At 45.7% G+C, this 26913-nt stretch overlaps 1 protein-coding gene across 1 annotated transcript; it reads left to right on the top strand.

Annotated features, from left to right (window-relative positions):
• The first annotated feature begins 5333 nt into the window (after window positions 1-5333).
• SLC7A9 (solute carrier family 7 member 9) lies at window positions 5334-25450 on the top strand. The gene is made up of 12 exons (XM_066636972.1): window positions 5334-5441; window positions 7430-7577; window positions 10028-10270; window positions 15109-15234; window positions 16795-16894; window positions 18952-18996; window positions 20677-20800; window positions 20971-21074; window positions 21695-21791; window positions 22182-22331; window positions 23617-23791; window positions 25389-25450. The coding sequence occupies exons 1-12, from the start codon at window positions 5343-5345 to the stop codon at window positions 25448-25450; spliced, it is 1473 nt and encodes a 490-aa protein (XP_066493069.1). The 5' UTR covers window positions 5334-5342.
• The last annotated feature ends 1463 nt before the right edge of the window (window positions 25451-26913 follow it).

Below are 26913 nucleotides of genomic sequence, written 5' to 3'. Positions count from 1 at the left end.
ATAAGGGCTGTGTCCCCTAAACAAAACAGCCCTTTTGGTAACAGTGCTGTGCAGACGGAATGATAACTGCACTATGAAAAGGAAACACCTGACAATGCAGAGAAGCCTCTCTCTCATAGAATAGTACTTTTAAAAAACCCATTTGAAAAATGGGGTTTATGGTCAACCTACCTATGTATTTATATTTATACACCACCTTGAGTCTTTGAGAAAAGCAGTACATAAATACAGCACATAACGGGGGGGGGGGGGAAACTGTGGCTTGTGAGCCACATGAGGCTCTTTAACATGCAATGTGAGGCTCTTGGAAATATATTGGCTGAGCTCCTTTTTGCATCACAGTTAATTCTTGTTGGCATCCTTCAGTCTCGGAAGACTATGGTATCGCGCTCTGAATGGTGGTTCTGGAACAGAGTGTCCTCTCCAGTGCGCGAAGCCTGGGTAAAGTGGGTATGGAGGATAGGCTGTTACCCATGCAGCAAATCCCCCCCCTCCACGTCGCTGAAATGGTCCAATGGAAAGGCAGAGGCCAATACGGTTGGTTCCAGCGGCATCGCAGGAGTTGCCAGAACGTGACTGTGCTCAGCCATGAACTGCCTCAAGGACTCCAGCTCCTGATTTTGCCTCGAGGTTGACTCCTGAAGCCTTTTCCGTAACTGGATGTGGCCACAAGGCAGTGGAGGTTTGGGATCCGAGTTTTCCTTCTCTCAGATGAGCTGCCTTCCCAGGCTAATGAGTCCCATCTACCCGGTGGCTGTTTAGTCGCCTCTTACGACAAGTACAGCCAAACTGAGGGCCTATTCTTATCCCCAGCCCCCAGGGGATACAGTTAATACAAAAGGTAAATAAGACATTTTCAAGCTTGATAATTACTTACCAGGTATAAACTGAGAGTTCGCTGGATTAAAACATAAGTTTAATGTTCTCGGTGAGTAAATATATTTAAGAATTTAAATGCTTCTTAATTACTGTGGCTCTTAACCACCTGATGATTGTTTAGGATGAACCACGGTGTTGATGCTAATGGAATGGTCTGTGATCCGTCGGCATGCAATCCATTTGTGGGTTGTGGTTATGAGATAGTGAACGCGGCTGTTTCAGAATAACCGGTCTGTCCCCCAATTTTGCATGGACAGAGCTACCTGGAGTGCCACCTTAGTTGCACACGGGCTCCACTGCTGGATTGGGCTGAGGCTGCCCCTAGCTAGTTCAGCATTTTGCTTTCCGAAGTGGCCGTCCAGATGGCTCTGGGATACTCATAACAGGACACGGAAGCACCAGCCCTCCCCCTCTTGTTTGTCCCCGGAATCTAGTGCTTTGAATTATACTGTTTTTGAACACAGAGGATCCATTTAGCGACCATAGCTCCATCCTTGCCCGTATAGCACAGCCGAACACAACAGCTGGTATTTGCATTTGTGCAAGCAGAGGCGGCTCTGAGCAGATGGTGGCTTGGCAACCCTGGGTACAATCCAGTTATTCAATGTTCAACATGCAAAAGAAAGGAACTGTTGCCATGCATCAAGGAACAGCCTCAAACAGACGGCAGGAAATGGGCAGTGAAGAGGCGAGTGTGAGCTATGACAGCGCTTGAGATCAGGAGCAGCAATTTTAAGTTTCTCTGGAATCCAGCTGTGACGCTCGGGAGTCTCTGCCAAGCCTTAAGCATGCCACGTTATTACAGATGGTGACTGATCTAAAGTTGGATGTGTCTGTGCTGTAAATACCAAGCTGACCAAACATTAACCGTGCCATTCTTTCCTCAGATAATTCATCTCACAGGAGCAGCATTGCCCAGCATGCTCCAGCTCTCATAGCGAAGCTGAAACAATAGATAATTGCTATAGCTATGTAGAACAAGGTGTTTGTGCTTCAGGTCACTCCAAAGAAGAGCCGTTCTTTAAAAGAGTCATTTAAAACCATTTCCAAAGTTTACAGATCATGCAGAGGAAATGCAAGCCCCTCACTCCTCATGGCCCTACCCAATATGTGCTCAGTCAGTTGCACCAAATCATTCCCATATCCTACTAACCAAACCCTTTTGCTGATTTCCCCACCTCTTCTAACTGTGCAAGCTTACTTTTAAACCTCTCTGTGGCATTGCTCCGCTCTGTTCTTGGCTCTTGTTTCCTGCCATAACCCAATGCCTGTGCATTTCACTTTGCCAGCTCCTTAAGTCTCCTGCTGCCTTGAAGAATCCAGCCCATTCTCCCTTGCTGCCCCTTAAGCATGAACAACGGAATCTTAGTGTTGGAAGGCACCCGAGAGGTCATCTAGTCCAACCCCTGCATGGGGAAGGCAGTTGCAATAGCATAACTGACAGGTGGCTGCCAGCTTCTGTTTGGAAATGAGGGCGAGCCCACTACTGCAAGAGGCAGACTGTTTCAATGCTAGAAAAGATCTCCCTCCCTGAACACATGTGTGGCTCCACTTCCTTTCCTTGAACTCCAGGTTTTGTCAAAAACCTGAAGACTTTGAAGCTGGCTTGCAAATCTCAGTGCTAGCTGTGGTTTTTGCATCATGCCTGAACACAGACCATAGACAAACGTCAGTTGCTGCCATTGCATGCGCACGTCCTCTCAAACCGATGCATCATAAGTGACAGGACTGAACTTCTGACTTTATGAAGTCCTGAGCAGATGGGAAACAAATGCAGAGTAGGAGCTCTAAATACTGACTGGTCTATTGTATTTTTGGGAGCTCAAACCATGGTGTGAGTTCTTAACTGGGGCATAAACCATAGTCTCTCTCTCTCTCTCTCTCTCTCTCTCTCTCTCTCACACACACACACACACACACACACACAGGTACAGTACATGAAATATGTGCAAACATTGGGTAACACAAACGAAGTTACACAATACAACCTCCAAGAATTCAAAGCACTATTGTCCACAGTTACAACTCCAGGATAATCCATCACTTCCTTGTTCAATCTGTTTTTTTAATGACCCAGAAAGGCCTTGAGGTTTTACAAAATCACAGCAACCTGCAATTTTCTGGCGCCACCATTCATGCGCGCTGCGCACTCAAATACTCAGACAAACACTATGGGAAAAAACAAAGCAGAAGACGTACCTGCAGACCAAATCAAAGCCAATTTTTTTTGCAGATAAATTAATTGGTCTCTTATTGCTTCTTGGAAGCATTTGGGTTTAATAATTACCTTTTATAACCTCTGTACTTAAGTGGCTGCCGTTTCCCAGCCTCCTGCTTTTCCAACATGGACATTCTACTACTGAACAACTAGGAAAAATGCACCAGGAAAAGTGAAGGAACATACCAGGGGAAGGCGTCTGGCAGTTTTGAGGAGACACTCATAGTGCCAAACACGGTAAGTGCAATTCTTGGCATCCTGCTAAAAGACAAAAAGATCCGTGTGGATAATCATGAGCTTGGGGGTGTGCACCAGTGGTTCCCAGACAGGGAGCTGCTGAAGCCAGCTAGGGGGCTGTGGAATCCTTGTGAAAACCTGCCACCCTATACAATGTATAAGATCGTAGGCCTAATGGGAAGCCGTGGCCGATGGCCCAGTAGATCAAGAGAGCCACCAGTTGAAAAAAATTAGGAACCACAGGTGTAAACGGTACCCAGAGTAATGTTTCCAAAGATAAAAACAATATGAAACTAGCATGGAATTCCATCTGTGAAGTTTGTACAAGAAGCCAAAAGGACCAGTGAAAGAAGTGTAAGGTTGCACACTTCTTGGGAACCCTTTGGGATTTATTTCTGAGGAAAATCAGTGTTTTAGGTTCAAGCAGCACATCTTCAAGAATTGCACTTTTATTTAAGGACCTTTCCACCATCTGTACTTTGCGGTGATTTATAACTATGATATTGCTTGGTGGGTACTGTTCATTTTATTTCACCCTCCCTCCAAGGAGCTCAGGGCAGTGTTTATGATTCCCTCTTTTTGTCTGCACAACAGCCTCTAGAAAAAATACTGTGCTGAGGTGAAGAGGGACAGTTATTCTCCCCCTGCTAAATATAAGAGAGGCACCACTTGAAAAAGTGCCTGTTTGCCCAGTTAGCAGGGGTAACTGTATTGATACATGGAAATGGGACCTGATTCATATCTTATTGGTTTCATGTGGTGTCATAAGAATGCCGCACTGGCTCTCAGAACAATCACTCTCATTGGTCAGTATGAGTTAGGAAAACTATAACATAAGGCAGTTGTGTTTTCCTTATCTGGTTATTTGACTGTACGGTCAGGGCAGTTGGGGCCATCACCGCTGGTTGCTCAGTCAAGAACGTTGCTGGCAGTGGGGGAGAGGCATCCAGGATGGAGACTGAGGGCCTTGCTGAGGAGTGCAAAGAGGAGCCCAAGCAGCTTCAGACATGGCCAGGGAAGGGAGTTAAACCACCCATCTTCCTCCCAGGGATCACAAGCAGCCACCTTCACAGAGCAGCTACCTACCCTTTCCTGAGCTCCTCTTCAGCTGCAGGGGAATTGTTATATACCGGCACCTCTGGTCTCCACCCTTCCACTTCTTGCTCTTGCCCTTGTGTAAGTGTTGCTCCCTTCACAGGCCCTGATCCTGAAGGGAGCCTCCTCTCCATGCCTGGTTGCCCTGTGTGGCCACACCACTGGCCCTTTAATGGGAAGGAGTGGGGCCATCTGTGACCCAGATGACTGCCAGAGAGCCTGGGGGGTAATTACTGTGTCAGGCACCAATTGCATCAGCTGGCCGAGCTTGTTGTAGTGGGCCCAGCAGTGACTGTATTGCTGGTCTGGTGGGGTGCTGTGGCCTGGCCATCCAGAGACAAGCCCAGTGCTCTGCAAGTCAGCCTGCGGGGGCTGGAGGTGAGGACCACCCCAGACAATAACATTTGATAGAATACAGATAATTCAGTGAGGTTTGTTTCATTGCATTTTGCATTAAATTACCTATCAAATTATAGATAACATTATGATATTATTCTTAAATACCAAGGTTTTCACAATTTGGGCCACTAGTGGTGTCACCCCCCCCGAGAGTGTCACCCAGTGTGGTCTGTTCCCCCTCTAGCTATGCCACTGTGTATTTCACAAGCAGAGTGAGTGAAAAGACTGAGTTGTGAATCAGTCCTTCCCTGGTTCAAATATCACTGCCGTGTGCTTAAGTAACAACAAGTCTCTGCCTCAGTCTTCCCACCTGCAATATGGAAACAATATTTTCATACCTTATATGGGATTGTTATAAGGACTGCTGCCAATTTTTCATATGAAGTACTTTGAACTTGCAGATGCTAAATATTATTTAGGTGAAAGAATCTGTTTAAGACATAACCATGTTTGTCTCTGTGCCGGTTGCAGGATTTGTTAATATCCATAGGGGTGTCCACATCAGGTAAACCAAATGGATGAAGAACACGTAAGACGGAGAATACGAAGCTCAGATCAATCAGCTGATGGCCTGTCCATCGAGAAATCTAAATCTGTGAATCTACAGAAAGAGGCAAGACAGTTGCATATATTGTCTTAAAATTCTGGTTGCCAATTTGCCCAATAAGACTTTGATACTCCAACTTTTTTTTAAATCAAGTGTTCAGGGAAGGCCAATTTCAGACCAGTTTGGGGGCTGCTGCTGAGATCTGACCCCTGTGTTTCAACCCTGTGCATTATACCACCCCAAGTGTTGGCAGTAGGGGGGCTTCTGGAGTTCGTCAGGTCAGGCACAAGGACCCCTGCCCAACAGAGAGCCAATCTGGCTGTGTAAAAGCCCTTGAAGCCTGGTCTTGTGATGCCCACATTTTGGGACGCACTCCACTTGGCATCCTAATTCTAACCCTTTCCTGAAGTGCCGCATCCAACAATCTTCAAAGCAGATGCAGTGGGGCCACTTCTTAATGAAACCAATGCTGTGGAAGGGCCAAGTTCAGTTTGGACCTTAGTCTATTTAGAAAGGCATCCTTAGACACATTTTCACTCCCACCAACAGGTACAACGACACTTGGTAATGGGGAATCGCCTGCCCTGCAATGTAAACAGCAAATGATCTAGTTAGCAGGCCCTGTGGCGATGCTACAAACAGGCCTTGTGATGTTTATACCTGAGTTAATTAGTAGAACGTCAGTTGCCAAAACTGGAGATTATCACGAAGCCCAGTGAAACCCACTCAAACAAACCACAATTCTCCACTCCCTGGAATGTCTAGTTAATGTTTGCATTTCAGCCATGCAAATTGTCAGTTGTACTGCCTAACCTGTTAATGGAGATAAAAAGCTAGGGATGTGGATTTTGTGTTTTGTATGGTTCTCTCTGTATCCTTTTGGTGGTTGCAGAATTAGGTCTGTGAATAGTTTCCTTGGAACTATTCATGTTGAGTACATGGTATTTATTCCTGGTCATTCCTCCCTATCTGAGAAACCTGGCAGCGTTGCTAAAGCCTCAAACTGAAGAGTCCTTCCACTCTTCCAAATGCAAAAATATGCAGGGGCAGGAGAAAATTCTTGGTGGGTAGCAGGTTTGTCAAATATGACTCTGTGTCTTTTGACAAAAGCTGGATTTTTGTCCATAAGGAGATACTTTCCTTAAGGGAAAAGGCGAAAGCCTTGTTTGTGAATGCCCAGAATCATCCAGTTAAGGACACAAGGAGACCCTGGTCAGATCAGACTATCTAATCCAGTATTCCAACTGGGGCCTGTCTTTCCATGAGGCCAATGAATTCAGGAAGCAAGAAGAGGGGTGGTGGGGACAGGTGGACAGGGATAGGTGCTCCTGCCAATCTATTACCTTAGGCGAGTGCCTCAGTAGGCCTCATGGACAAGTTGACCTGGTTAAAATAGTGGATTTGCTAGACCTTGCTGTGCTCCAGCTTTCTACCAGATGTGGTATGTCAAATGCTGTCCCCAGTTGACTTGGTGATGCACTAGCCTCTGATCCTTGCGCTTCCTGGAGTGAAAAAGGAAATTGGGGATGGAGCAGAAGAGTAAGTGTGAAGGAGTGGTGGGCTAGCCTGAGTTTGGCCAGTCCCCCCCTCCACACTTTCTCTTCTGCTCCATTCTCCTCTTATTTTTCCAATACAGAGATGGGGGACGACGACAAGGCAGAACAGTGGAGGCGAGTGGGCGGTGGAGATAGATGCCTCCTGCCAATCTTTTCCCTGAGGCAAAAGCCTCAGTTGGTCTCAAAGATGAGCTGGTTCCCACTGCCTCTTGCTGTTCACAGCCTCTGTTTGAAAGAGAGCTGGCAACCTCATACCATCTACAGATTTGTTCTTCAGGGTCATGCCTCTTCATGCCCTTGAAGAGATACAATAGCTGCCGGGGAGAGCTGTCTGTACTCAATAATGTTGATCCACTGCTTAATAAGCCCAGCTTAATCTGCCAGGGCTTGTCTATGGGTTCTTTTGTTTGTTTGTTTTGTTCTGTCATTATATTGCACATAACATATTCGAATAACCAGACCGCTGCTGATTTCACTGATCTCCGTTTCCTTTTCAAGGTGGGTCTGATAAGTGGAATTTGTGTGATTGTTGGGACGGTGATAGGTTCGGGAATCTTTATTTCTCCCAAGGCAGTACTGGATAATGTTGGCGCCGTTGGGCCTTGTTTAGTCATCTGGGCAGCCTGTGGCGTTCTTGCTACCTTAGGTAAAGAATCCTTAAGAAAAAGCAAAATACAAATTCTTTGTAATGGTCTGTTTTCTGCAGACCTCTTATTGTTGATTGTTTGCTAATGTTGTTACTTGCTTGGAAATTAGCAGTTTCATGTAGACAATCTAATCACTAAAAACACTTTCACCAAAGTGTTGCCAAATATTCCATGTTGTTATGAAGTGGCTTATCTCCCCTTTGTTCCCCTGGTTGCTGTTTTTCTGCTGCTGCACATGATCAAGTAGTGAAAAACAGGCAGCTGAATCCTATCCTATGCTGGAACAGGCAGTCCAACTGGGCTGCTTTGTATCCAGCGCAGGGTAGCAGGTGGCTGCTGTGCTGTAAGGGGATTTATTTCCCATTACCAGATGTTGTTGGCAGCCACCCCAATGGGGCTACTTGGATCTACACCAGTGATTTTGCTGCTGCAGATCCAAGCATCCTGGTGTAACACTGGGCTGCTTTGCAGGGGGATTAGAATATGGCCTACGTTGCCCAGGCCAATCCCACTCCCCTCCCAGTCACAGTCCGCTCACCAGCATTCCCTCCCCTGCCCTCCTCTAGCCCCAAAGCACCGATTCCTCTCGGCATCAGCCTCCCTTAGCTGGTGTGAATTCACTGGGTCCAGGAATGGGTCTGGTGCTGGGAAGCCAGAATGTGTTCTTGCACCTGCCTCCCTGACTCACAAGTCGCAAATGTGCCAGAATGCACATTTGCAACACCCCTCCAACACAAGGGACTTGTGCCAGCCCATCTGATGGACTGGATTGTGCCCTAAGTGATGTTTGCAAGAACCAACTCCAAGAATGGCTATTCTGCATCACCCTTTATATTGTTGCTGCCCCCAGATCCCTGGGACACCTACTGACAAAGAATAATGTCACGGATGCTGTCCAGTAGGCAGCCCTGATGACACTAGTATAATCACACTGCTCACAAATGGAATAGTGGTGCTTGTGAGGGAGCAAAATGCAAAATTGAATTTTAATGGGAATCTACAATTTGCCCACAACAGAAGTACAAGCTGGGGAACTAGATTCCATTTCCAACAAGAAAACCGACACTTAATTAGACCTGAGTTATTGTGTGGTGGCAACAGAGTTGCTGAAGAACCACAAAACCAACACACCTTCCATTAACCTACACTGAAATTCATCTGTCATGTGAAGCTGCTGGCACAATTGCCTGGTCTTAATATCCTGCTGTACTATATCATAAAGTGCATATAAGTGAAACAATTGCATATTCTTTCCTTATTTTTCCACTGCCACTTCCTTCCTCTATTGTCTTCCTTGTGCCTATTTTTAAATTATAAGCCTCTCGGGCAGAGACCTATTGTTTTCTATAAACCGCTATGCACTGACTTGGTGCTACAATATACAGGTCCAGCCTATTTATACACGGATTTTTTATACACGGATTTGACTCAACATGAATGGCCCCTGCAAATGAGAAGGAATGTGCTGATCCCTAGAGAAGGGGAAAATGCATCCCTTTAAAATCAGTTTAAAAAACTGAACAGTCCTTTAACAATAGCCTCCTTAATGAGAGAGAGAGAGTGAGAGGGCAGCTGGCTGACAATCCATCAATCCTTCTTTCTCCAGCAGACCCCTCCCTTCCCCCTGAGCACGTGAAAGAAAGGTTGATCACTTTGCATTGGTGAAGGGAGGGGCTAGCTTGGAGGACAACATTGATGGATTGTCTTCTTAATTACTCTTATCTTACATCACAAATGTCAGCAAGGCTGTTTTTAAATCACTGGAGCAAAGAAACTTTGTTTTTTAAATTGATTTGCTATAGTGCGTTTTTTGCCATCCACTTGAGTGCTTGGAACAGAACCCATGCGAATAATTAGTCTCAACCTGTATACTGTAAGTAAGATAATAAGAAACTGAAGACCGCAGCTTGTTGGCATCCTTCAGTCTCGGAAGACTATGGTATTGCGCTCTGAATAGTGGTTCTGGAACAGAGTGACCTCTCCAGTGCGCAAAGCCTGGGTAAAGTAGATATGGAGGACAGGCTGTTACCCATGCAGCAAATCCCCCCTCTCCACATCGCTGAAATGGTCCAATGGAATGGCAGAAGCGAATACAGTTGGTTCCAGTGGCGTTGCAGGAGTTGCCAGAGCGTGACTGTATACAGCCGCGAACTTCCTCAGGGACTCCGGCTCCAGATTTTGCCTCGAGGTTGACTCCTGAAGCCTTTTCCAGAACTGGATGTAGCCATAAGGCAGTGGAGGTTTGGGATCAGAGTTTTCCTTCTCTCAGATGAGCTGCCTTCCCAGGCTAACAAGTCCCATCTACCTGGTGGCTGTTTAGTCACCTCTTATGACAAGTACAGCCAAACTGAGGGCCTATTCTTATCCCCAGCCCCCAGACCACAGCTTAAAGTCCTTTAAACTTTTAAACTCTTTTAAAGTCCTTTTAAACTGTCTCCTCTTTCTCCAGGAGCACTATGCTTTGCTGAACTTGGCACAATGATAACCAAATCAGGAGGAGAATACCCTTACCTTATGGAAGCATTTGGCCCAATACCTGCATATTTGTTTTCTTGGGCCTCTCTAATAGTCATAAAGCCCAGTTCTTTTGCCATCATTTGCCTCAGTTTTGCCGAGTATGCGTCTGCTCCGTTTTATCCGGGATGTGAGCCTCCTATAGCTGTCATCAAGTGTCTTGCAGCGGCTGCCATTGGTGAGTACTTGGCTTTTGCTTGGAAGATACAAGTGAATTGCTCCAGCTCAAGCAGTGGGATCTGAAAATACAGTGGGTCTTCCTTATCCACAGACTTGGCATCTGAGGGTGCTGAACCAGCAGCTGGAGGGCCTCAGAACACCTCCAGATCACCTCCTCCCCAAGCATCAGAAAGCATCACAGTTGCAACTGGAAGGCACTTCCTGTTTGTATTGGAGACTTCCAGTGCATCTGGGAGACTTTTTAAGCAGGAAAATCACAGTTATTGTGCCCCCCCCCCAATTTGGTATCCGTGTGGGGTCCTACAACAGATCCCCTGTGGATACCAAGGGCCCACTCTAACTGCAAAGCATGCAGATGACTGAGGATGGCTTTGCATTGGTGAAAATGGGCAGATCAGCCTGCGTGTGAAACTCACACGCAGAAGCTCACAGTTTCCTTTGCTGGATTAGGAACAGTATTTTGAGGAGGAGGTGGGTACTTCTTTGCATTGCAAGGTGCATCCAGACACAAGGCAGCTGCTACAATGCCCAATTATGATGCGTGGTTTGAATGTGGAAGGTACATTCTCATTTGCCTTGCAGTGTGGATGCCAATGAACTCCCGCCCTAAATAGCAGCTGCAGACAAACCTATTCCAAATCGGGATTCTAGCAGGGGCCAAAGGTTAAGCACCACCTCCTCTCCACATTGTAGTCCTGTTCTAAATTCTACCCCCTTAGCATAACTGCTCTTTATTATTATTATTATTATTATTATTATTATTATTATTATTATTATTATTAACAGTATTTATATGACTGGTGTCAACTCCTCAGAGTGGGCTTCAAACCAGTCTGCCGCCTTGTTGGTCTTCTTGCCGAATATGGACAAGGCGGTGTTGTAAACGGTATTCTTGAAATGTTCCCATCTGTTGGATGCGTTTGCGTCGGCCGGGCCTGGAAGAGATTCCTCAAGCGCTTGAGCAAATTCCTCCACTTTTCTCTGATCCCGGGTCTTGCTGGTATCAATGCGAGGTCTTCCTTCCTTTTTCGTGTGATACAGTCGCTTTGTTTGCAGTTTCACTCTGCTGCACACCAGGGAGTGGTCAGTGTCGCAGGCAGCACCATGATAACTGCGTGTGATCTTGATGCGTGTGATCTTGATCTTGATGTGATCTTGATTGAGGAAAAAAGGAGAGCTCAAGCAGCATACAAGGCCTGTCCCAGTGAGCGCAACCTGCAGGTCCTCCGAACTGCTCGCAGCAAAGTCCAACAGACTGCCAGGAGATGTGCTAACGACTACTGGCTCCAGCTCTGTTCCGAGATACAGATAGCAGCTGACACGGGCAACATCAAGGGGATGTATGATGGTATCAAGCAGGCCCTAGGTCCAACACAGAAGAAAATTGCCCCTCTGAAGTCTGCCACAGGCGAGGTCATCCAGGATCGGGCGCAGCAGATGGAACGCTGGGTGCAGCACTACTCTGAGCTATATTCCAGAGAAAATGTAGTCACCGAAGAAGCACTGAACAACATTGAGTGCCTGCCTGTGCTGGAAGAGCTTGACAGTGAACCAACCCTAGAAGAACTTCACGTGGCCCTGGACTCCCTTGCCTTTGGCAAGGCACCTGGAAAAGACAGCATCCCTGCTGAAGTCCTAAAATGCTGCAAAGAGATCATCGTCACCGAGCTGCATGAAATCCTCTGTCTCTGCTGGAGAGAAGGTGGAGTACCTCAAGACATGAGGGATGCAAACATCATCACGCTGTACAAGAACAAAGGTGACAGGGGTGACTGCAACAACTACCGCGGCATCTCTCTCCTTAGCGTTGTAGGAAAGCTGTTTGCCCGAGTTGTACTAAAGAGGCTCCAGGTACTTGCAGAGAGCGTCTATCCAGAATCGCAGTGTGGATTCCGAGCCAACAGGTACACCACTGATATGGTATTCTCCCTTAGACAACTGCAGGAGAAATGCAGGGAACAACGACAGCCACTCTTTATAGCCTTCATAGATCTCACAAAGGCTTTCGACCTGGTCAGCAGAGACGGCCTCTTCAAGATTCTCCCCAAGATTGGATGTCCACCCAGGCTCCTCAGCATCATCAGATCTTTCCACAAGGACATGAAGGGCACTGTTGTCTTCGATGGCTCCACATCAGACCCTTTTGACATCCGAAGCGGAGTGAAGCAGGGCTGTGTTCTTGCACCAACCTTGTTTGGGATTTTCTTCGCTGTCCTGCTGAAGCAGGCCTTTGGAACTGCAACAGAAGGCATCTATCTCCGGACCAGATCAGACGGAAAGCTCTTCAACCTCTCCAGACTGAGAGCAAAATCCAAAGTCCAGCTGAAATGTCTGCGTGACTTCCTCTTTGCCGACGATGCAGCTGTCACTACCCACTCTGCCAAAGATCTCCAGCAGCTCATGGATCGTTTTAGCAAGGCCTGCCAAGATTTCGGACTGACAATCAGCCTGAAGAAAACACAGGTCATGGTTCAGGATGTGGACTCACCTCCCTGCATTACAATCTCTGAGCATGAACTGGAGGTTGTCCATGACTTTGTGTACCTTGGCTCAACGATCTCCGACAATCATTCTCTCGATACCGAGCTAAACAAGCGCATCGGTAAAGCAGCTACCACGTTTTCCAGACTCACAAAGAGAGTCTGGTCCAACAAGAAGCTGACGGAACATACCAAGATCCAGGTCTACAGAGCTTGCGTCCTGAGTACACTTCTGTACTGCAGCGAGTCATGGACTCTTCACTCACAACAGGAGAGGAAACTGAGCGCTTTCCACATGCGCTGCCTCCGACGCATCCTCGGCATCACCTGGCAGGACAAAGTTCCAAACAACACAGTCCTGGAACGTGCTGGAATCCCTAGCATGTATTCACTGCTGAAACAGAGACGCCTGCGTTGGCTTGGTCATGTCGTGAGAATGGATGATGGCCGGATCCCAAAGGATCTCCTCTATGGAGAACTCGTGCAAGGAAAGCGCCCTACAGGCAGACCACAGCTGCGATACAAGGACATCTGCAAGAGGGATCTGAAGGCCTTAGGGATGGACCTCAACAAGTGGGAAACCCTGGCCTCTGAGCGGCCCGCTTGGAGGCAGGCTGTGCAGCATGGCCTTTCCCAGTTTGAAGAGACACTTTGCCAACAGTCTGAGGCTAAGAGGCAAAGAAGGAAGGCCCATAGTCAGGGAGACAGACCAGGGACAGACTGCACTTGCTCCCGGTGTGGAAGGGATTGTCACTCCCGGATTGGCCTTTTCAGCCACACTAGACGCTGTGCCAGAACCACCATTCAGAGCGCGATACCATAGTCTTTCGAGACTGAAGGTTGCCAATACAACCAGTATTTATATACTGCTTTTCAAAAAAAGTTCACAAAGTAGTTTGCAGAGAAAGTCAAACAACTAATGGCTCCCTGTCCCAAAAGGGCTCACAATCTAAAAGATGCAAAACACGAGCAGACAGCCACTAGAAAAGACACTGCTGGGGTGAGGAGGGCCAAACAAACAAACAGTTTTCATACTTAAAAGTCATGTCTAGTTTGGACCTTAGATACGTTTAAAGCAGAAAAAGTACCAGTTTAGTACCAAACTGCTGGGAGGTGAGTTAATTTTATGTTGATGCTCCACAAAGCACAAGAGGGAGCTGTAATGTTTTCCTCCACTGTTCGTATGGTGAAAGTCAACCCTCGATTTGACCCCAAAGTGTTGGCTTGTAGAAATTGCCACTTTGGGGGGAAAAATGGCTGCTGGGAGATTTTTGCTGAAAAAATGGCAGGTGAAGCACCCACTTTTCCATGGTGCATCAAATTGGAGTCACCACCATGGCTGTTCAGGGCTTAACAGGGGCTTAAAGGGATGACTTTGGTCTAAAGTTTTAAATTGCTTCATGTGTGCGTTGTTGGCAACCTTCAGTCTCGAAAGACTATGGTATCGTGCTCTGGATGGTGGTTCTGGCACAGCGTCTAGTGTGGCTGAAAAGGCCGATTCGGGAGTGAATTTTATTGCTTCATAAAAATGGTTTAAAAATATTATTTAGTTTGACAGCGGTAAGAGACCTTTCCTAATGCTGCTACCTGAATTCCTTTTTCATTGGAGACTCTGGTAATCATCCACTGAACCAGAATCCTTTTGCACGCAGAGAAAACTAGCCTGCCTGAAACCTGGGAGAGCTGCTACCAGCAGGCTTAAGCAGCCCTGTCTCAGATGGAGCAATGGTCTGATTCCGTACAAGGCAGCTTCCTACAGAATATGAATAGTCTAGTTCAGGGGTCTCCAAACTTTTTGGCCAGAGGGCCGCATCAAATATCTGGCATGGTGTTGAGGGCCGGAAAAAAATTTAAATATTAAATTTAAATAAATAAATTAGAGATGGAACTTAGATGAGTGAATAAGGGCGCAATCCTAACCTCTTGTGTCAGTGCTTCCCAGCATTGGCATAGTGGTGCCAATGGGACATGTGCTGCATCCTGCAGTTGGGTGCCACTCGCAGAGGCCTCCTCAAAGTAAGGGAATGTTTGTTCCCTTACCTTGGAGCTGCATTGCCCTTAAGTCAGTGCTGGAAAGCACTGACATAAGGGGTTAAGATTGCATTCTAAATGAATGAATGGGCTCATTCATTCAACCTCTCAGGCCCTCAGAACATCCTCCTGACACAACCAGAGCACAGCTCTTGTCATGTACAGTTGAATGGGCCAGAGGCTTTCAGGGGACAGAGGCTTGTCCCGGGTCACATCAGGCCCCCGGTCCAGGGTTTGGAGACCCCTGGTCTCGTTTATGAGGTGAGAGCTGTGCAGCGTGATTGATGACATTTCTGATGGCTTTCTGTTCTTCCCGCCTTCTTAGTGATCATTACTGTCGTGAATGCACTGAGTGTGAAGCTGGGCAGCTATGTTCAGAATTTTTTCACAGCCGCTAAAATGGTGATTGTTGTAATTATCATCGTAAGTGGCATCGTTCTCCTGGCCAAAGGTATGTTTCTGTCCTTGCTTCAGATTTACATTGTGAAAAGCACAGCTGCTTCTTCTCGAAAGAGGCAGTTTGATTTGAGGGATTTTGTTTTCCTTGCTGGGAGGGGGAACATGTTTACTGGCATTTTTTCACAGCAGTCTCCTTGTGCATAACTTTTAAAGCCATTCAGAACCAACATAAAGCATAAAACGCAAGTTTTTTGTGTTTTTTTAAATGATATGCTTTTCCGATGCATTTCAAAAACCAGCATAAAATTATCTGGCAATCATCGCTTAAGCGAAACGAAAACAAAAAAAGCAATATTCATTTATTGTGTTTTGAAACATTTATATCCCGCCTTTCAGCACAAAAGCTTCCCTGGCAGCCAACCACGAAGATTGAAACCATCCAAGTGTAACAAAACAATAAAATTACACAGTAAAATGATTGGAGATAGGAGAACAGCTGCAAACAGCAAATCTCTCTCAGTAACTTGGCCGTTTATTGCTAATAAGTCACTGGAAAAACCCAGCACACTGAGTTTATATTGGGGAATAAAAAGCAAGCACAACTCACCCCGAGGATTGTTTCTAGTTTGTAGCCCACGTGGGCCTTGGACCATTCAAGGTCTTGATGAAATCATACAGGCTGAGCCACAGACATTGGCTTCTGCTGCAAAACTCTTCCCCCCCCCCATTTTCTCACATGGCCGGTCTCATCCTGAGGCCTTCTGGGCTTGCCTCTTAAAGAGTCCGTATGGAGCATCACACATGCTAACTATTAGCAGTGTTATCAATTGAGGGCAGATATTTATATGTGAAACAGAGGTTTATGCCTTTGGATACCTACTGTACTACACAGCGACTGTACACCATTTTATTGTACTACTACTACTACTACTACTACTACTACTACTACTAATAATAATAATAACAATAACAACTTTATTTTTACCCCGCCTTTCTCCCCGAAGGGACTCAAGGCGGCTTACAACAGATTAAAAAACTTAATTTAAAACAAATAAAAACATATTAACACATATCATAAAAAACAGCAATCAGAATAAAAAATAGGTAAAAAGAGCATAGAGCAGCAGCAAGTCATAAAAGAATCAGGCCTGTAAAAAATATTAAAAGATGTTTAAAAAGATGTTAAAAAGGCCGAGAACTCAGAAGGCTTGTTTAAACAGAAGGGTCTTCAGGCCACCCCGAAAGGTCTCAAGAGAGGGAGACATTCTTAAGTCAAGGGGAAGGGAGTTCCATAGTGTTGGTGCCACATAGCCATTTGTACATCATTATGTAGCAGGAGGGAACTGATTTCCAATATAGGGGTGTTGCTAAGAGATAATAACATATGGTCTGAAAGATAGATGGTGGAATGAGATTGGGGGGCAAACAACTGAATACCTAAAATGCACAAATATTAAACTCACTGTTTGTAGACAATTTATGCAATTGCTATAAAAAGAAAGAGTTTGAAATTTGAAAGACTAACAGATTGACTGTGGCAGAAATCGCCATCCTCAGAGGCAAGAAGTGGGCTACGTAGTGCTGATTAGTGTTTGTCTGTCTCATTTTGCAGGAAATACCCAAAACTTTAAGGATTCATTCAAAGGTTCCAAGCTTTCTGTGGGTGGAATTAGCCTGGCATTTTACAACGGACTCTGGGCATATGACGGGTGGTAATATATTTTTATTACTGTCATTAACAGTTAAAGTATAACAGTTTATACCCAGTTTTAATCTCCCCTCATCACATACAAAGCTCTTGTTTGGAAATGCTGGAGCTCTGAGATTTTACCACTGAGAATCACAACACTGAGTACTGGGAAAAGAGCTCATCTTTAGTTTTGATGACCGGCAAACAAAAAAGGAAATGAAATTCCCATGTTCTTTTTGGCGGAGAAAGGAGAGACATTTAACATTGCCCCAAGAGTCTCCATTTTAATTTTCATTTCCAATCCAGATGTAGTAAGAGGAAAAAGGTGGTTTGGCATTTTGCGATGTTAGAACAAGAAAGCAAATTAAGGAACTGCAGGTTATATTAGAGCTGCTCCAAAAGATCTCAGTATCTGAAAAGGAGGATAAAGAGGAAGAAGAGGGTTGGAGAGAATGGTTGGCTAGACTAGAGCATACAGCCCAGGGGTGTCAAACATAAGGCCCATGGGTCAGATGTGGACCCTGGAAGTTCTTTATTTGGCCCACAGGATAAATGGACTCTCCCAGCGCCATCTTTTCAGCAGCGCCACTTCTGCTAAGGCTCTGGGAGGGAGAGATGGAAGAAGGCTTCAGAAAGCAAAGAATGCTGAAGGAGAAGTGGCAGACCATGTGGGGGAAGAGAAGATGATGCTGCCAAGGTACTGGAAAAGCCCAGTTATCACACTGGCTGCCTTTTAAGCAGCGCTGGTTCTGTTGAGGTGTCACTTCACAGACCACCTCTCAGCTAGTGAGCTGCAAAGTGGCAGACATGGTGCTGCTGAAAGGGCAGCCCATGTGGTAATTGGGCTCACCATGCCACATTCCCAATCAGTATTGGGCCTTCAATGGTTTCTCTTTGTCCCAGGAAGGAAGTTCCCATTTCTGGCAATAGAACTTTCCACCAGAATAAAAAGCAGCGGTGGGGTGGCATCATCAGTGCTCCCGCCCATCACTATACTTTCCTGCCCACTTTCTCTTTTCCTTCTCAAATGCAGGGAGTGGACAGAGCTGGCAGCTGACGGCATCATGGAAGGGGAGCAGCATTGGCACAGTGATGTGCCATGCAAGAAGGGGGTGACCTACCTTCCTCTCCCACCCCCCCCCCCAATAAATTGAGCACTGGGAACAATATACTGTATAAAGATGATGCTGATGTTTGGAGACGGTTAACATGCAGCATGATGCAGGCCATCTAGTTGCAGCTGTCAAGTGGCTTTGGCGAAGTCGGTAGTTGACAGTGGTAGCCAAGTTAGCCAGGCTGGAAGGGTGACCATCTTTCTACACACACTTTAGTAACTTTATTGGCATATTAAAAGTTTACAGAGAATAAATAGCATAATAAAATAGAACAGCTTTGGAAATGTTAACTTCAAACTTTGGCCTTAGAGACTACCGCTAAAAATTCCGCCACCAGATTGGTAATAGGAGGGGAATAATCACTGAGAATTGGGAAAGGATCAACAAAGGAAACAGGAAGAGAAGAAAGAAAAGAATCAAGTAAATGAGAAAAGAATCAAGTAAATGGACCATCTTTCTATGCAGCTGACTTGCTTCAAGATTGCCTGCTCTTTCTTGTGCCAAGCTCAACATCTGCGCTAAGCACATGGCACAGAGAACACCCAGGTTGTGGGCTACATACATTTTGATGTACATTTTCATAAGTACCTGTCTGAGTCAGTTTCAAAGATGGACTGACCCTTATGTAAGTGCTGGAATTTCACATCTGAGTATTAGTGACTTGGGGAGAGGCAAGGAAGAGTGGAAGTTTACAGAGTCCATCCAGGGCGGGTCAGGGTAGATCTTAGAATATAATTATATTCTATTCTGAACCCTAACCTGAATTACCTCTCATCTCATTAGCAAGCTATTTCTGATGCTATAGCCCAGGTTGCGTAATTAGTTTGTGGAACTCATTGCCGCAAGATGTGGAGATGGCCACAAGGACACAAATCCCCCTAGCTACACTGGGACTTTCCCCCAAGAAAATGTGCACAGGACTGCAACCCTACAAAGTAACATTTCAGCACTGTTTTGCTTTCAGGAATCAACTCAATTACATCACAGAAGAGCTTAAAAATCCATATAGGTAAGAAAAACGCTCCATGGACAAAGGAAATACCCACCTCGCAGTCAGCTGGGTTGGCATTACATAAGAACATAAGAAGAGCCCTACTGGATCAGGCCAAAGGCCCATCTAGTCCAACTTCCTGTTTCTCACAGGCATTCTGTTTGCTGTCTGTATTCATTTTGGATATTTTTAGTCCCTTCTTTTTGAAGCAAAAAAACCCTCAAGGCAACTCGCAACACTGAAAACGCGCATTAAAGTCAAGAATGGGAATCGTCATTTAAAAATCCTATCAGAATATATTTTGAGCTTCTGCTTTAGAGAAGCCATATTGTTAGGGACATCGGAAGCTGCTTCCTCCCAAATTTGCCCACCTAGCTCAGGATTGTCAGGCACTGACTGGCAGCTGCTCTCCAGGGTTTCAGCCAGATATCTTCAGCGCAGCCTGGAGACACCAGGCTCTACGGTCAAGCACTTACTTCGCATTTAGAAGGTCCTGGGTTTAGTCCCTGCTTCCTAACTTGAAACACTATAAACTGGTAGTTTCAGGCTCAGGTAGCAGATGATGGGAAAGACCTCTGCCATAGGTCTATTTCCACTCTAAGGCTACAATTCCTTAAACACTTCAATGGGAGCAAATCCCACTGAACTTAGTGGGGCTTATTTCTGAGTAGATATGCATAGGATTGCACTGTAAGTAGACAATCCTAGGCTGGATAGACCAATGATCTGGTTTATAAGGCAGGGTTAGAACTGATCACATTCTAGCCATTTATCTTCCTAAACAGAGTATATATTCATGTGACAAGATTCAGTTGATTGATCCAAATTGCCTCTCTGATTATAAAACTGCACCTGATTAACCGGGCAGCAGATTAAAAAAATAAATGATTTATTTAATAGAAATACTTACAAAACCATAGGTAATGGATGTTGTTGAAGAAGAGGCATTCCCCCTTCTTTCATACAGAAAGGAATGCCTATTCTAAGATTACTATGATATGCACAGGCATTATGTAAAAAAACAAAACAAAGAAAAGGTGCTTTTTTTTCTTTAGAGTGAGTTCATCACATGCAAATCTGTTTAATTATTTATTAATTTAATTCACAGCCCAATCCTGAGCTTCCCTGCACCCACTGGAGCAGCAGTGCCAAAGTGGCTACCACTACATCTAGTGGGAGCTGGAGGCCTCCTGGGGGAAGGGGACTTTCATTCCCCCCCCCCCCGGGAAAGCCCCAAATCCCACAATGGGACTTCTAATCTGTTTCAGCTATTTTGCCAGTGCAGACTTGAGAGACTCTGTATCAGACCTCCTGGCCCAACACAGAGTTCAGGATATGGCGGAACTGAACTCTTGCTGATCCCACCCCCCCCTCCCTCACTGATTCCTCCCCCCATCCTTTCCTCCACCATCCCCCAGAGGCCACACCACCACCCAGCAGTTGCACTTACATCTGGTGGCAGCACGTCCTCTTCCTGTTGGCACTGGACCCAGTGCCTGACTGGTGTGGCTCCAACACCAAGGCTCCCAGCTCACCCGGTGCTGTAAACATGCTTTACAGCATGTTTATGACACAGCACCGGCTCTGAGCCAGTTTAGGATTGGGCTCTCAGTCAGTTCATGAAATAAACTGTGTTTCCTCATGCACCAGCTCTGAAGAGTTATATATACCAATCGCGTGTATCTTGATATTATTTAGGAACCTGCCACTGTCCATCATCATTGGGATTCCGGTGGTCACTTTTTGTTATGTCCTGATCAATGTTGCATATTTCACGGTTATGACATCCACAGAACTTCTGCAGTCACAAGCTGTTGCTGTGGTGAGTCTCTTATTTAAGCAGGGGTCTTCTAGGAAAACGTGTTTACGGCAGGAAGGGGGGAATCTACTAACACAAACTTCACCAGGACTGTATCGCAATGTTCCCAATTGACTGGCTGCTAAGTGTGACATTAAACAAACTGTGTGCCATTTTCATTCCCTCTGACACAGACCTTTGGAGACAGGGTTCTTTATCCTGCTTCGTGGATCGTTCCTCTCTTTGTGGCTTTTTCCACGATTGGTGCTGCCAACGGAACTTGCTTTACCTCTGGCAGGTAAAACCCTCAAGCCCTTGAACATGCTAAAATCTTTTAAAACTTTTTCATAGGACCCTCTGTGTTGTTTTACACATGGCGGTTAAGAGCAAGCTTTCCCAAGCAGTAGGTTGCAAGCCCATGTGAGGTGGATTGTATGCTGGGCCCTCTGCCTGCCCTTGCACCTGAATGGCTCTCCAGACAGGAGCCATTCCAGAGGCATTGGGCAGCCCCAAAGGCTTCTAACAGTTTGCAGTGGGCTGGTGACCTACTCTACTAGCCTCTGTGGGCCCCAGTTTGCCTCCGAAAACCTGAAGTGGCGTATGCAGTCCATTCTGAGGCCCACAGAGGCCAGTAGAGTGGGTCACCAGCCCAGCACAACCTAAAAGAGGCCTCCCTAGTACTACCAGAAATGTCATAATCCACCTCAGCAATGCTGGTAAGATTGGGAACCACAGGGTTAAGAGCATCATAATGGCTATTCAAGGTTAGTCAACCCAGTACACAGTCTCCAACAGAGGCTAGATCGCAGCCCAGGTGGCATTCAAAAGCAGAGCATGTGGGAGTCAGCTGTTCTCTGATGTTGCATTTGACCATTTCATCAAAATACTTCCCTAAACCTACATTTTTTTTCTTTCTAGGCTTGTTTATGTTGCAGGGCGTGAAGGGCATATGCTCAAGGTGCTGTCTTACATCAGTGTTAAGCGTTTGACTCCAGCACCCGCTCTCATATTTTATGTAAGTATGATAAGTTGAAATAAGCTCTTTCATCTTAAAATAAAAAGACACCAAAATCTCTGTGTTCTGGCTCCGAAATTAAATTTCTTCCGAAGCTCTGTGAAGACAGGCTGTTTCCGCTTCATGCGTGCAAACAGATCTTCACAGAGGTCTTGCGTTATAAGGAAGCTACCAAGCATTACAGCTGCAAATGTCATATCAACAAGAGATGATAAAGACTAGTCTTGAGTAAATGGTATGTTGATTACAGCTTCTTTTTGACTGAAAGCTTCCCAACACAATTATTATTACAGAAAAGTCATATTAGTCATTACCATTGCATATTTTTGAAACAGGAAAATCTGCTTTTCTTTTTATGCCCTTCCCACTTGCTGTCTCCTTTGCTTTCAGGGTGCAGTAACCATTATTTATATCATCCCCGGAGATGTCAACACTCTCATTAACTACTTTAGCTTTGCAGTCTGGATGTTCTATGGTATGACTGTGCTAGGACTTATTGTCATGCGCTTCACAAAGAAAGACCTCGAGAGGCCCATCCGGGTATGTATATTTCTCGAAGGTAATCCTGGTCCTTGGTCCACAAGGCTAACGGGCAGGCCAATCCTGAGCTGCCTGCAGCGCCCAGGCTTGGCGGCCCCACGGAGGGCTCCCGCCGGATCCTGCGCCTCCCGCGCTACCACAGGAAGCTCCTCGGGAGAAGGGGATGTTCGTCCCCTTCCTCTGAGTAAGGGAAGCAGCCCCGCAATGGGGCTACTCACTTTAGCGGCGACCAAAAGGTTGACACTGAAGTAAGGGCACTCATGTAGGGCGCACAGCCCTCCACGAGTGCCTTTGATCCTGCGGAGCTCACCTCTGCGGATCCGCCTCTCCCCCTCCCCCTGACATGCCTCCCCCATGCCCCCGGCCACGCCTCCCGCCTCCCCGGAATGCCTCCCCTACGCCCCTGGCCACACCCTGCCTCCTGTTCCGCAGCCCTGCGGTCTGGGAGACCGTGGAGCTGCGGAACCCGGGCGACCGCCGTGCCCTAGCCCAGCACCAGCTCCCAGAGAGTTTGAAAACCGCAGGTGTAACAGAACCACAGACAGGGCAGAAATGGATTGTGAGAACAACCATTTTGTAAGAACTGGCTTTTAGCCAATACTGGACCAATTGCTCCCAATTGGGCCATGTGCCTAAGGACCACTCCCTCCCCCCCCCACCAAACTGGGGTAATCTACCCTTGTCTTGTCAATTAAGGGCATGATTCTATGCATGCCTACTCAGAAATAAGTCCCATTGTGTCGAATAGATCTTACTCCCTGGCAAGTGTGCAAAGGATTGCAGCCTAAGGGCCCAATCCTATCCAGCTTTCCAGTGCTGGTGCAGCCATAGTGCAGCCTTGAAGAAAGGGAAGAAATCCTCCCTTACCTGGAGGAGGCCTCCATGATTGCACCCTCACTGCAGGATGCAGCTCATGCCCCATTGGCATGGCTGCACCGGTGCTGGAAAATTGGATAGGCTTTGGCCCTATATCATTTCATAGCCACTAAAACAAGTGGTTTTGTAGCAATTGACTTTTCAAAGGTAACCAACACATTTTGTTGGTTTTGATAAAGAGAACATTTGGATAAAGATATGAAGTCAAGAATAAATGTATATCTCTCAAGATATTACAGACCTTGACGGTGAACCTGGGGCCCTGCAAAAAATGTTTCCAGTTGGGCCCTCCATTTTGTTTGTTCAGATTGTGGAGGCAGAATGATAGTACCTGCTAGCCCCATCAGTTCAATTCAGTCCAGGAACATGCATTTTATTTTTTTTGATGGCATTTTTCTCCATTTTACAGGTACCGATAATCATCCCAATCGTTGTACTGTTACTTTCCATTGTATTGGTCCTGGCTCCAATTATCAGTCAGCCAGAGCTACCATACCTGTACTGTGTCCTATTTATTTTTGGTGGACTTATCTTCTATGTCCTCTTCATTCACTTTAAATTCAACTGGGCCCAAAAAATCTCAAGTAAGTGGAGAATTTTCATTAACTAATAAGGCTGAGCTTTGTGACAAAATGGTCTAGAGACCTAGCCATAGAACTTGAAGGGGATTTGCTCCAAGAAGAAAAATGGCTTCTTAATTAGGAGCCGTTTGCTGAAGCTGATGAGGGGAACCTGCTTGCAGCCTGAGCATCAGTCAGTAAAGTTCAGGAGAAAGGCAAGGGGAAAGTTGTCTCCAAAACTGAACTGTGTTGCAACAGATTTGCTCCATTACAAATACTGTAGACCTGAATTGTAACCCATTTTTTGGTATGGTCATCCTCCCCCCCCCCCAAAACGCTTCCTTTTCTTTTAAGAGCTACATGTCAAATAGCCATTGAAGGTATAGGCTTCAGGAAATGCGATGGCAACCCCATTTCCAGGGTTGAGGGGCACTACTTCAATGTACGAGCTCCTTGCTTAGCACACCATCGCGGGGTTTACTTCAGGGTAGGCAAACATCAACTTTCCCCACATTTTTAGATTCAATTGAGACAACTGAATACATATCCTTAACCGGTTTTAGGGCCCAATCCTATCTAATTGTCCAGTGCTGGTGCAGCCATGCCAATGGGGCATGCACTACTTCCTGTGGGGAGGAGGCAGTCATGGAGACCTCCTCATGGTTAGGGCATGTTTTGTTCTGTTATCTCGGAGCTGCATTGTTTGCACCGGTGCTGGAAAGTTGGATAGGATTGGGCCCTTAATCTCTGCTTTATAATCTGATACTTTCCAAATGAGAATGGAAAATAGTTTGATGACATAGTAAAGCCTCATGTATCCTTTTTTCAGTTGTGGTCTTGTGAATGCTCCAACATGTGTCCAAAATCTCAGTACAGCGTTTCAGGAAATGTGATGGCAACCCATTTCCAGGGTTGACTGGAAATGCAGGCGGAGATATGATCCTGACCCATCTAAGCCCTCCCCAAACCAGTCACCATGGTGCTGTCTAATTTCATCATTATTAGAATTGCTCAGTCCCGTTTAGAGTTAAAAATGAGCATGTAAACAGCACAAACAAATGACCTGAAGTCATAAACCAGCAACTGTGCTTACAAAAATGGAATAGGACACCCATTGGGGAAACTAGAATTTATGGTCAATTCTCTAAACACATTTCAGTTTGTCAAAGGAAAAAGCAGAGGCCATAAAGACTCCGGCCTACAGGTGTTTAAAAACCATGTTATTTACTTTACTCTGAAGTAAGCCTATTTTGTTTGCTAAGACTTAGGCTGTAATTTATATTATTCACTGGAAACAAACACTTCTATTCATGCCATCAACATAGTATGTGACAAGTCTGTGCAAAAGATGATCTAACCCAGTGATTTTCAACCACTATGCCATGGCACATTGGTGTGCTGTGGGAAGACCATTTATTGGTAGGGCTATTGGGGGATGTGAGCCCATAACCAGCAGCCCAGTGTGCCTTGTCAGTGGTCAAAAAACAGATGGTGTGCTTTGACGATCTTAGCGCCTTGACAGTGTGCTGTGAGATGAGAAAGGTTGAAAATCACCTTTTCTTATGACTGTAAAATTCATTTCTAAAGGTAGTCTCTAAACATGGTACCATTTGTATTTCAGGGCCCATCACAATGCACCTTCAAATGCTTCTCGAAGTTGTTCCACCAGAAGATACTAAATAGTGTCACTTCCCCATGGTTGAAAAGGCAGGATTCCAACAGTTCAGTGCACATGGTGCATGTCACATCTATAGCTATGCCTCTAGAAGGATCATGGAGCAACTTGTGTGGCAGCATCTTGAAAAAGGTTCATCCACACTTGTTCACCCGCCTCTCAGCCCTGTTACATAGGTTTTTTTTATGCAGCACTTGGAATTCAAAAGTTTATAACAACTTAAGAAAACATCTGAATGGGAAAAATAACGAACTGAGGATTTCTGGGCTAGGGACTTGACCTCAAACATGGTTGACAGCAAAATGGAAACTGTTTCCCCCTTCATCAAGAAGGGGAAGTACATCCTTTTACTTCAATAGAGTGGAAAAATGGAACAGCTAGTGTTATACTGCCCTCTGTCAGCAAACAAACATGGAGGCAGGAAAATAAAATCTCAGAAACTCAAAGGAAATGACAAGTGAGGATGTATGAAAGAAAAAGGAACATATCAAAGGAAGGCAGTAGCTACACCTTAAGCTATTTCTGTAGAAGTTGAAGAAATCTGCAAATGTACCAGAAGGGGTATACCAGGTTAAGTGTTCCATCAAGCACCTTTCTATCCTACTGGAAAGCATGAACTGGCTGTGCAAATAACTTTCTCAGCAAGGAAGCAGGTGTGTTAAAGACTCCATGGATTGTATATTGGAGGATTATCTCCCCATCTGGTTTGAAGCTTGGGACAAACTGCTTTGGGTCTATGCCCATGTGATTAACTAACACTCATTCAAAATACATCGGGCCTGGTTTGGCCCATGGGACTGTCAAGGAGGTGAACAGCTGCCTGCAAACTAGAGGCTTACTGCAGGACGGTCTCTGGCTCAGTGCCCTGTACACTGCATTTTTGCTACATTTTTGAGTAGCAAGGAGTGCATGCACAATTGCTCATGGGTAACTTGCAACATCTAATTATAATTATCTGTGCCTGCTAAGGGCAGACAGGCTTCATGAAATCCTTGGCAGTGCCCCGCAAGCTGGCCTCAGCAGTTGCATCAGAGTGGCTGATGGAACAATTCACCTCCACTTATTAGGGAAAGCTGGAGTTCAAGGGGATGAAAGCCAATGGTCATACATGCAGGGATAAGGATCCTAAGAGAAGTCTTTGCAGAAACCTGAAAGGTAAACATGTGAGGCCCAAATCCTAACCAACTTTCTAGCACTGGCACAGTGATGCCAGTGGGGCATTGCTGCATCCTGCAGTTGGGTGGCATTCATGGAGGCCTCTTCAAAGTAAGGGAATGTTTGTTCCCTTACCTTGGAGCTTATGTCAGTACTGGAAAGTGGGTTAGGATTGCGCTCTGAGTGTAGCATTTTATACAGCTGACAAACACAGAAAGTTCTCATCCCCTTTTGTCTTCCTACAGGTTCTCTGTATGTTCTCAAAGCTTACTATTCTAGCATTATGATTTTGTGCTAAGTGTTGTGAATGTTTTTG

Source organism: Tiliqua scincoides, chromosome 9 (genome assembly GCF_035046505.1).
Source record: "Tiliqua scincoides isolate rTilSci1 chromosome 9, rTilSci1.hap2, whole genome shotgun sequence".
In the NCBI taxonomy this organism is placed as follows: Eukaryota; Metazoa; Chordata; class Lepidosauria; order Squamata; family Scincidae; genus Tiliqua; species Tiliqua scincoides.
Note: the sequence above shows the minus strand (reverse complement) of the source record. Positions and strands in the feature narration are given on the sequence as shown.